Here is an 11800-nt window from a genome sequence, read left to right as displayed (position 1 = left end):
CCGGCAGAGCTTGGGACTGGGGCTGAAGTAGATTCGAGGGCAGGGAAAGCGAAGGAATAAAAATACGTATTCCATATTTCAAAATCGACTGGGAGGAGATAAGTTAGTAGGCAATTACAGAATTCTGGAAGATCTTCTACTAAAATGCTGTGGAGCTGGGGGAACAGTGGATCCACTTCTCTGTCTACATCTGGACTAGGTAAAATATTAAAAGTGAGGTCTTAAAAGGACTAGAAAGACCTTGGGAGAATTTTTCTTATATAACCTCAAAACAGCAAAGGCCATTCTAAGTATACAGTGAGATCCAGAAGCCTTGAATGAAGCAATCGTTAAATTTAATTCTATACAAATATTCACCATGTTAAAATCTATGATAGGAAAGTTTTTTTAAAGAAAGATTTATTTTATTTATTTGAAAGACAGAGTTACAGAGAGAGGTAGAGACAGAGAGAGAGATCTTCGATCTGCTGGTTCACTCCCCAGATGGCCGCAATGGCTGGAGCTGCGCTGATCCGAAGCCAGGAACCAGGAGCCAGGAGCTTCTTCTGGGTCTCCTATGTGTGGGTGCAGGGACCCAAGGACTCCACCACATTATCCACTGCTTTCCCAGGCGATAGCAGAGAGCTGGATCAGAAGTGGAGCAGCCGGGACTTGAACCAGCGCCCATATGGGATGCCGGTGCTTCAGACCAGGGCTTTAACCCACTGCACCACAGCGCTGGCCCCTAGTATAGGAAAGTTTTTAAAAAGTCAATAAGGAGAAACATTTATAAATCATATTACAGAATCTACCCAAATCAAAAAGAAAAATGTTAACCTTGCCACAGAAAAGTGGACAAGGGAGATAAGTAGACAGTTGCGAGGAAAGGAAACACACACATTTAAAAAGACGCCTGGCCCCCTTCGCAATGAGGGAAATGCAGCTGGCATCACACAGAGGCAATACAGCCCATGAAATTAACAAAAATCAAAAAGTTCAAAAATAAGGCTGTGAGGAATCAGCAGCCCGCCTGTAAATTACTGGTAAACATACACATGGGTACAGTAACTACAGGAGGTGACTCTTCAGCACCTCTCAGAATCACACGGAGGCATGCCGATGAGTCAGCATTTTCCTAGGATATCTTCCCGTGGATAATCTCACCTGTGGGAAATGACACATCTAAGCCTTGTTGATACAGCCCTGTTAATACTCCCTCTCTTTGCGCCTCTGCCTTCCGACTAAATACATCTTTTTTTCTAAAAACAAAACAAAATGCAGTTAACTTTAAAAAAAGAAACGAAAGCAATTTGAAAGATGCTCAAATTTGAACAATAAATATTTCTGTGCCTCTGATGAGCAAAAACTAGAAAGATTTAGACGGTGACGTGGGGAAGAGGCAGTGGTGTGGTGGGAGGAGAATGTTGGAGCTGCTTCTCAGGGAAATGTGGCCAAAGTCATCAAATGTTAAAATTCTGTATTATCTATAACTCATTCACCTGATTTCTAGACATCTGTGCTCAGACATACATATGTGTACAGAGAGGCACAGTCATGGCCATTGCAACATTATTTACAAGGGTCAACAGCAGGGCTCTCCTAAAGGATCCCCAGTAGGGGAAAGAATGCTACTGGGCAGCAGTTTTATTTATCTATTTATTTGTTTGTCTGTTCCTGTTTGAGAGGCAGATAGAGTTAGAGAAAAGAAAAAAAAAAAAGATCTTCCAACTACCGGTTCGCTCCCCAAATGCCCTGACAGCCAGGGCTGGACCACACCAAAACTGGGATCCCGAAACTCAATCCAGGTCTCCTGCTTGAGTGGCAAGAACCCAATTACTTGAGCTATCATTGCCCCCTCCCAAGGTAAGCAAGAAGCCGGAGTCAAGCCGGAGGTGGGACCTGAACCCAGGGATGGGGGATGCAGGGATCTGAACTGCGGATTACACCTCTGTGCCAAATGCCTGCCCTGAAGCAACTGTGAATACAAGGCAGGGGGGTGGGCGTTGTGAAAGGAGGAGGCATCTTCTGAGTTAAGCAAGGGCGAGCATTTGGTTAAGACACCGGTTGAGGAACCTGCATCCCATAGCACAGTGCCTTGAACTGCCTTTGGCTTGACCCTGCCCCAGCTATTGCTGGCTTCTGGGGGAGTGATGCAGTAGTTGGAAGATCTTTCTCTGTCTCTGTCTCTCTTTTCAAATAAAAGGAAAATAAATAATAAATAATTTTTAAAGAAATAAGTGAGAGACATTTTCCTCTGGCTAGGAAGCTCACGGTGAATTTTCAGAAACACCTACCGAGAGTTAGACCTATTTATTTCATGATCACAGGGAGGAGCTGTACCCAACAATGACACAGCATGTAATTATATTCTTGGGATCTTCTCTAATACCATATACCCTGTAACTCTTTTCCCTGATTTTTCTTTTTTTTTTCCAACTCTTATTTTTTCCATCACTAGCTTAAAATTTGGAATGAAAATGCCCCATCAATGCTTAGTAAACAGAGTATTTCCTGACCTACCCATGGCCTTCTGCCTTAAGTGATGTTCTAGTGTCACTTCAATTTGAAATAACACAGCCTTGGGGACTTTCTTGACCTGAGATTTGCTCAAACGCTTAGATCTTCCTCTGTTACTCTTCTTCCCAACCAGCGCTTCCGCAGTCATTGCTTCCAGGAACTGGTTTGGTTTCTACAGCATGGAGTAAGGGTATCACAGAGGGGAAGGTCGTGGATGCTGGAATCTGACATATCTGAGTTCCTGGCCCAGGTTTTCAACTTACCATTTCTGTGATTTGGAGTACATTGTCTGACACCCCACATGTCAGCCTTTCATCTGTCAAACAGCAGTGATTATGCACGGGGGCCGAAAGAAATTACAGTGAGATGAGAAAATATTGTGAAGCAAATAATAAAGAAACTACAACCTGACAAAATGTGAGGGCTGCAGCTAAAGAAGGCCTTAGAGGAAAATGCATATAACAGTAGAGAAGGAAAACTGAAAATCAGTTCTCTAAGCTTCTCAAGGAGCTACAAGAAGAAAGCAAATAACACCCAAAGAAATTCGAAGTGTGGGCACAAATAGAATACTCAATCCGAACAACACAGATAAGTGTATCTACGATAGAAGACAATCAATAATGCACAATATAGTTGTTTTGAAAATGAGTAACAGAAGTAACAAACTCCTCACAAGACTGATAGAAAAAAAGACATAAAATAATCAAAATTGTAAGTGAGAAAGAGACCTTAAGACAGATGCTAGTCATCAAAATCTTAAAGAATGACAGCAACTGCTTGAGAAGTCTGTGGCGCAGTCACAGGGGAGCCATTCACCTACTCATTGAGCACAGGCCCTAGAGTGGTCCCCAGGAGTGCTAAGGAGGGCTGGAAGGGATAGGGAGGGGGTGTGTGGAGGACACAGACAAGGTCCTTGCTCTGTGGGACATAGAGTCCCACGGTGAAGACAGACGCATCAATATATATATATATATATTTATAGATTGCATTTTTAAAATGAAAAATGAAAGGCTAAACCAAGGTTAAGGGTTATAGGGAGAGAGAGGGAGCAGTTTTGTAGATTTTTTAACTTTGACCCATGTAAATATTTTACATAATTAGAAACAAAATTGTTAATTTACAAAAATCCATAAAAACCCAACAAAATAAAACAAATGAACCTAACTATGCATTAAATTAATGGGATAATCATGTAGATATATCTAATTACAAAGGAAATCACAAAAAATATATATCTAAACCACGTTTAGTAATCCTATTGATACTAGTAGTATTGTTAGCAGGTATTGTGAGAGTACTATGTATGTACTAGGGATAAAACGAAGGAGTGGTCATTTTAGCATCCAGCAACTGGGATTTTTGGTTTTCTGGTATGACACATTCTAAGAACAAACATAAAACTTAAACTGTTTTTAGAAATCAGATTGTTGAAAAATGTGTTGCATTTTTCAATCTGAAACTACTGAGTATGAGCTGTAGACATTATTGGACAAAGCAAATGAAAAATTTATCTGCTTTTAAAATTCCACCACCCTTCATGACCTTGAGAACTATAATTCTAGGCATAGGACACAGGAAATACAGAGTCAAGACAGGTAAAGTAAAACCCCATGGTCTTGATCCTGAATTGGCAGTACCACTAGGAACTCATAATGTATTACATCTTAAAAAATTATTTTCTATTTCTGTTCACTGAAAATATCTGAAAACAACAACTAAGAAAGCAGTAATTCCCTCCTATCCAAATTCTGGTCTCAAAATGCCCACTTAAGGAAGTTGGGTTCCAACTTCTGAGGCCACATATTTACAAGGTGAGCTGGGAATACTCTGACATACAACCAGCCAAAGATGAGAAAATCAAGGCATCAATGTGAACAGTAGCTACAAATTACATTATTAAAGATACCCCCAAAACGAGTACTGTTGGAGTTTGCTATGGGATGAATTCATTAATTTCAAAATTAGTATATAAAGAGAATCATGTAGGTATCATTGTTTCCGGTACAAACTGTACCTCAGGCTAACCAACTGCTGTTTCTCCCAACAGAAGTCTTCCAGCTGCCAAATGAATACGGAATAATAAAATTGGATTCCTATCATTTTCCAATCAGTAATGAAATAATGTACGCAGGTAGTGATCATCAGTAGCTACTAAAGTCACAGGAGGAACAGCATGTTTTTCTGTGCTTCCCAACGGAAAAATACAGCCTCCCTGTGCAGAATACTGCAAAAATAACAAGTCTGTACCCAACTGAGGCCTTGGACCTGAAGATCAATATTCAGAAAGTTCAGGAGATTAAAAAAAAAAAACAACAACACGTTAAATAACACGACAGGGGATGCCATCAGCAAAATTCAGTCTTTGTGAAACAAATGTTTCCATTATCCAAAAAAAATTGCAAGAAAAAAAGAGTCGGAATTCACAAATTAAAGAAGATATGATGGATCAATCAACTGAAATATGTGGGTCGCATTTGATCTTGATTTAAAGAAATTAAAGCCTAAAATCATTTGAGGATAAGAGGCACAGAAAAGTTTCTTATCCTATACTCTATTCTCTGTTTGAAAATTTTTGTAGTTAAGTAACAACACAAATAGTTAAACTCTATTGAGTGTATTGTAAATAAAGCGCTGTTTTAAGTATTTTATATATTTAAACTGTGCCCTGGGCATGAGGTGGGTACTACCTCCACAGTACAAATAAAGAAGCAAAGTGCTTAAGTGGATATATACCTTGCCCAAGGTCACACAGCTAATATATTATGGTGTTAGGATCTGAAAACAAGCAGTCTGACTTAATAACTCATTTCTTAAAAAAAAGATTTATTTATTTATATGAAAGGCAGAGATTCAGAGAGAGAAGGTGAGAGAGGAAGATCTTCTCTCTGCTGGCTTATTCTCCAAAAGGCCGCAATAGCAGGGGCTGGGCCAGGCCAGAGCCAGGGTTTTTTCTGGGTCTCTTATGTGGGTGCAGGGGCACAAGCATTTGGGCCATCTTCTGCTTTCCCAGGATCATTAGCAGGGAGCTGGATCAGAAGTGGAGCAGCCAGGACTTGAACTGGTGTCCATTTGGGCTTAACCTTCTATGCCACAGCATTGGCCCTAAGAACTCATTTCCTAACCTATGTACTAGTGCCTCCCGTGATGATGGCAGCATGGGCTAAGGTGGGGATAGCACAGAGAGGTGGATGGATTGAAGAGAGGCTTGGAAGGTGAAATTGACCAGACTCCACGCTGGGTTGCACCTGAGTCTGGGAGTCAGAGAAGAGTTGAAGATGCCGTTGAGGTTTCTCCCTTGAGTCATGGGACAGCTGGTGGTACTGCTCATAGAAAAAAAAAAAAAAAAGAAAAGAAAAAGAAAAAGTGACGGAGAGGTGTGGAGAGCACAGATGGTTTGGGCCTGCAGAATGTTGAGTTTGAGTTGCCTTTGGGACATCCAGGTGATGTCAACTGGGCAGCTGGTAGCACAGGTCCTCTCACACATTAGTTGTCCCTTGGGGCTACGTTCTTTTCCTTTGGATGGGGAGGGGGGACTATTTTTCTAGTTTTGAAGTATAACAATGTTATTGTCTCCTATCTTCATTGTTCAAGGAACTGGGAGAAAATTGGCCAATCAATTCTGTCTTCACTGTTTGCTATGTTCCAGCTAGTATATTAGGCCCCTTCACCTGTTACAGCATTCGCTCCCCTCTTAACAATGATGCAAACAGTTACAAAGCTCTCATTCTTCCTGTTACATAAACCGGGAGACTGAACATGGGAAGAGAATCCGTTGCCTAGAGTTACAGTGGAGTAGCAGTCTCCACTCCTAGCTTATGTGCTGCCATTGCCATTATGTCTCTGTTTTTCAAAGTGTGGCAATGACTTAGGTGTTTCATGGTCATTCATTGCAGACTCACCCAGGAAGAAAGCTCTTCTGTTGCAATTTTCATTCAACCCTCTGGGGTCACAGGAACAGCTCAGCTGGGTGCAAGCTTGTCTCAACACCCCCTCTAACACTTGCCAATATGTCCTCAACTGAAGGTAAGGCTCTGGCTGAGTCTTGAGCAAATCACAATGGTAGGTAACAGGAATTTAATCATGTCAGATTTTCATTGTATATATTTTTAGAAATACCTTCTAAGTGATAATTGTGTTTCTATTTATACAGCAATATAGTTTTTCATTTATAAATTTAAGTGAAAGAAACAAATTGAGTAAAAGAAAACTACCACAGACATCAAAGTAATAGTGGTTCAGAAGGATGGAAAAAAAAAATCAGTAGCCAAGGCTGAGCAACAATGACTCAATGGCTGACCTCTGGAAAACTGCTTGTCACTGAGTCTCCTTCGCCCGCTCTGAGCTCGGGTGCTGGCCTCCCCTCTCCACCAGTAACTGGATGTCTTGCCCAGCTGGCTAGGAAACTTTCACTCTCTGGTTACCGGTGCCTGCAGCTTTCCAATGGGCTTGTCGCAGGTCCCCAAGTGCTGCTGGCCAGGCAGGATGGTGGGCTGCAGTGGTTGGCTGCCTGTCATACCCCCATTGCAGGGGCTCAGGAAAGCCATAAGAACCAAGAGTGTGTGACCCGTAGGCACAGCTGTTGACAACTAAGACACTGGCTTACTCTGGAAATCTTGGAATATCCTCTGTTTTCTTGAATATGCCATCTAGTAGTAAAGCTGTATTGATTCCTCTTCCCCCAAACTCCAACTCCCACTGCCCCTCCTTCACCCCTTCCTGGGACAGAAGCGGCATTCCATCAATTGGGGAGCAAGGTTCTAAACCAAAGGCAATACAAATCCCTTGTGCTACATCTATTTTAAAAGACATCATGGCCACGTAATTTTGCTTGTGTGTTCCCCAGGGAAGTACACAGTACATTATGGTCACTTACTCCTGCTGAGTGGAGACAGCACCTTCTCTAGATTGTTCTGCCGGATACTATCTGCTCTATTAGTAGGAACAGAACATCTGTATCTCAGATAACACATCTGTTTTCCTCTCATTCCCATGAGCACTGCAGAGCCAGCACTTGGTTGCTTTTCTTTTTTTTTTTTTTTTAATCACTGGCCCTTGCTGAGTCCAAAGCCTGAGCAGCAGTCGGCCTCGGCTTTGCATTTTTGACGTGTTCGTCCAGGAAAGAGACGACGACTGCTGTTTGGAATATCTAGGTAAACAGGTGTAAATGCACAAGGGCAAAGCCAGCAAGTTCCGTCTCCCTGGGGGATGGGAGGGGGGTACCCTCAGCTGAGGCCGCCGCAGCCTGCACAGCCCCTGAGCTCCAGCCCAGGCAGGTCAGGAGGCAGAGGCCTCACTGTGCACCTCGGACAAGGCGGCCGGCTGCACTCTGCACAGGGAAACGCATCCCACCCTCCTGCACGGCCGGCGGCGGGGGCGGGGGTGGGGACGGGTGCGGGTGCGGGTGCGAGCAGGGGCTTGCGAGTGTCCTCCCCCTTCGGGTTCCCCAGCCCCTGGGCTCGCGGCCCTGCCCAGACCATTGTCCGCACACCTCGTCCCTCTGGCTTCCGGGCCGCGGGCGAGATGATTTGCTGCGGATGACATCAGCCCCGGGCCAACGGTTGGAAGAGCGGAGCCTGCCACCGCGTGAGGATGTGCCGGGTGGTCCCTTCCTCCTCCTCCTCCTCCTCCTCCCCGGCTCCCTGCCCGCTGTCCATATAAAAGCGGCGCCGCCTCCCCGCCCGCTCTCACTGCCCGCTCCTCTCCGCCGCGCTGGGAGAGGGCGGAGGGGAGGCGGTGCGAGGCGCCGGGAGGAGGGGGACGCAGGGGGCGGAGCGCGGACGGCACCTTCGGGGATAATCCTTTCTCCTGCCGCAGAGGCGAGCGCGGAGCGAGTACTGCGCGCAGCTCAGCGGCCGGCAGGATGGCGACCGTGGTGGTGGAGGCCGCCGAGCCGGAGCCTTCCGGCGGCGTCGCCAACCCGGCGGCGTCCACCTCGCCCAGCTTGTCGCACCGCTTCCTCGACAGCAAGTTCTACTTGCTGGTGGTCGTCGGCGAGATCGTGACCGAGGAGCACCTGCGGCGCGCCATCGGCAACATCGAGCTCGGTAAGCGGCCCCGGGCGCGCGCAGGCTCGACCCCACCCAGGGCGCCGCGGCCCCGGCCCCGGCCCCTCCCGCCCTCCGTCTGGGGCTGGTTCCGAGAGCGGTACGAATGCCCAGGTCTGAGACCCGGGGCGAGGTCGCTAATAACCTTGAGGGACCTGGCACTGGGCGAGGTCCGCTGCGTGGAGGGCAGGTGTCAGGGGCGCAGAGGCCACAATACCGCCGCAGCCCTACGACCAAGGGCGGGGCGGGGCACACCTGGGGCTGTAACTCCAAGAGCGGGTACCCCGCGTGGCCAGCGTCTCAGCACGGCTCCCCAGCCTCCCAGAAATGCCCTTTCCGGCTTAAACCGCCCGATCCTTTCTTTCCCTGGGTGACTCGGCGGGTAGGAGGGCCACGCCCGCTCCCCCACCCCAGGGCGCAAGGATGGAGAGCCACCCGTGCCGGGTTCCCAGACGAAGCCCGTCTCCCTCCCGCCCCCGGGGTCCGCAGTCGCAGCTTTTCGAAAGGACAATGGGACCCCCAAGCTGCAGGGTGGGGCCGCCGCTTCTCCGAGTCTCGTCTTCGGAGGAGGGGGCGGGGGCGTCGCGGGGAGGGCCTGCCCCTCGCCGCGGTGCGCACCCCGAGCGTGCCCCGCAGAGGCCGAGCAGCGGTGCCTGGGCAACCCAGGGCGGGGCCCCGAGGGTCCGTCGGGTGCCGGCCGAGCAGAGCCGACCCGGCTGCCGCAGCGCCCCCACCTGCCCGCCGCACCTGCCCCCCGCACTGCGGCGCCCCCTCCTGCGGCTGCCCGGCTGGGTGGCCCTCAGGCCCCCGGGGGCGCCGCCCCAGCCCCCGCCCGACCTCCGCAGCCCCGCCGGGGGCCGCGAGTCCCGCCGCAGCCCTAGCCCGCGCTCTATTCTCCAGGGTGGTGCTGAAGCGATCCTGCCGGGAGCCGCGGGCTGGTGGGCGTGGTGCAGTCCGCACTGCGGTCTCTACGGCAGCCCGAGGCGGACAAAGGGCGTTCACGCAGCGCTCGTTCCCGCTCCCCCATCCCGAGAAAAGACGAAAGAAAAAAACCTGGTTTTAGGCGAAAACTGAAGCGCTCGTTTTGCGCCTCTGTGTTTGGAAACGGCCAGGGGTCTCCAGAACAAAAGGCTGCAGGGTGGGGACGGGCACTGCAGACCTGGTTCTTTTGTTTAACTTTAAAGCGCTGATTTTTTTTTTCCTTGCAGCTTCAGAAAAATCTGAGCAGAAAGCACTAATGATACTTTATTTGAAAAAAATTCAAGAGCAGGAGGCATTTCCATAGTGAAGTGGCCTGAGCATCTCAATAACCCTTCATTTTGAAAATATAGGCCTTTGATCTGATGTGATTTAATTTAAATTTAGATTTTTTTGGGGGGTCCCCTGTTTTTCCTTCGTTTCACTCGTACCGACTTTGGGTGTGGCCATTGTGGGAATGAATGACTTCGGATTTTTTTTTTTTAATATCGTTTGTCTGCAACGTTGCCGGGAAATAATAGCACATCAGGGGGGTGGCTTTCACGCTATAAAATCTGCATCAGCACCCGGTGCGGTGCCAGGAGTGGGACCCTTGCCCCCATTTCGGAGACGCGGCCCTGACAGGCAGGAAGGCTCAAGGTCACAGCAGCCATGGGGTGACTGACAGAAGCGCAGTACTGCAGCGTCACTCTTTTTCCGACCCTGTCATGATGGGAGCGCCGGGCCGGCGGACATCACAGGGCGATTTTCGTGCCGCCGCGCCTGCCTTTGTAGAGTCATCCACTTGTGGGCAGCGCCCCGAGCGGGGAGCGGGGAGCCGCTTCAGCAGGCACCTGGCGACCGTGGAGATCCGCGCTGCTTTGTTGCCCAGCTGATCACCCTTGCGGTGCCTCGGTCCCCAGGGGGCTTACTCGGGCAGCTTCGACGCACTGCTGGGCTTTTATTCTTGTTCACAATGTCAGGGCTCCTAGATAACTCCTGACTTAGAAATTAAAAAAAAAAAAATTTGTGCACAGTATTATGTAGAGGGAGAGAGCGAACCTCACCCACCAGCAGTGCCATGAATTTTCACAAATGAGTGCCCCTGTGCCATCCAGCTCAGGAAAACACATTCCCAGAATCCCGGAAGCCCCCTCGGTGCCTTCCTGATTTTTAATTCCCTCCTTTGGTCAGGTGTTTGCATGGAACTTCAAAATGGCTGTATTGATCCCATTAAACATCACCCGAGTGAGTGAGCAAAAGCCATTTCCTTCCGCAGCCGTAACAGATGCTGCTCCCCGCTCCCCTCCACCCGGAGATTGCTCTCCTGGGTCCTGGGGTCTGGATGCAGCTGCAGCCATGGGGCTTGCCATCCCTTAGTGAAAATACGGCTCCCATCGCTTCTCAGAGTGGGAGATGACTTAGCAACCAGGCTGGCAGGCTCTCTGGGTCCCTGTGCAGGCTGCTGCATCCCACGGCTTCCAGCTGGGCCTCCTGCAGAGGTCACTGATGCTACTGCTGTTGTGGCTGGTGGCTGGTGCCTGGGGCCGCCCTGTGAAGCAAGATGGAGCTGCTGCAGGGGGCTCAGCTCTGCCTGTGCGCTGCAGGCTGGGAGAGCAGGTCCTCATCTGTCTACTCCTCCTGGTTCCTTTCCCATCTTATTGGGGACACTGGTGATTTGGGTTCTTGCCATTTGATTACCGAGGGCTCGCTGGGAAGTCTAGAAAGTCACCATCTGCAGTGAGATGGTGGCAATGCAGTAACCCACAGGCCTGAGCCGTCCCCAAGCAGATACTTAGCAAATGCTCTTGAATCCCAGGTAGAGCCATAAGCATTGTTCTCTCAACCATGTTCCAACGTCCAGGGTAAGCTTTGGTTGTGTTTCCTCCCTGGGGTTTGAAACAATGGTGTTCCCTCCGCCTGGTCTAGCTTTATTGATTTAGTTATGCAGGTCTTCATCTCAAACCCTGGTCGCTACCAACAGCCACTGCTCCTTAGCGTCTCTGTCGCTCCCTCCCTAATTAGCCTGCAATAAGGATTGAGCCTTGTGCCAGGACCTGCCTTTGCTCTATTTGTTTTCTTTGAGGAGCCCAAGCATAGAAGGAATGCTGAGTGTCAGTTTGGTGGGTTCAGTTGTTCAGGAGTGTGACTTTTCCTTCAATGAGCACTGGGCTTCAGCAAGATTTGTTCATGAAAAGGCAAACCTATGTAACTTCTGCCCCAGATTCTGAGATATGAGTTCTGCTGATTACATTGCAATATTCCCATGTCTCTTTGGTAAACCTGCTCAGTCTCAGGGGGAA

General features: G+C 48.6%; 1 protein-coding gene and 1 long non-coding RNA gene across 2 annotated transcripts in view; one reads left to right on the top strand and one right to left on the bottom strand.

Annotated features, from left to right (window-relative positions):
* Positions 1 to 361: 361 nt before the first annotated feature.
* On the bottom strand, positions 362 to 1699 carry LOC138845166 (uncharacterized). Its single transcript, XR_011381968.1, has 2 exons — positions 1144 to 1699; positions 362 to 724 (listed from the first exon to the last, which is right to left on the bottom strand). It is a non-coding gene; the product is annotated as an uncharacterized lncRNA (long non-coding RNA).
* Positions 1700 to 8044: 6345 nt separating this feature from the next.
* Positions 8045 to 11800, top strand: part of MAP1B (microtubule associated protein 1B) — a 97409-nt gene continuing 93653 nt past the window's right edge. The window contains exon 1 of the mRNA XM_051833246.2: positions 8045 to 8540. Coding sequence (XP_051689206.2) covers positions 8357 to 8540 — 184 coding nt within the window. The 5' untranslated portion in view covers positions 8045 to 8356. The remainder of the gene's footprint in view (positions 8541 to 11800) is intronic.

The sequence above is a fragment of the Oryctolagus cuniculus genome, chromosome 14, assembly GCF_964237555.1.
Source record: "Oryctolagus cuniculus chromosome 14, mOryCun1.1, whole genome shotgun sequence".
NCBI lineage: Eukaryota > Metazoa > Chordata > Mammalia > Lagomorpha > Leporidae > Oryctolagus > Oryctolagus cuniculus.
This window is presented reverse-complemented; position numbering and strand designations above follow the sequence as displayed.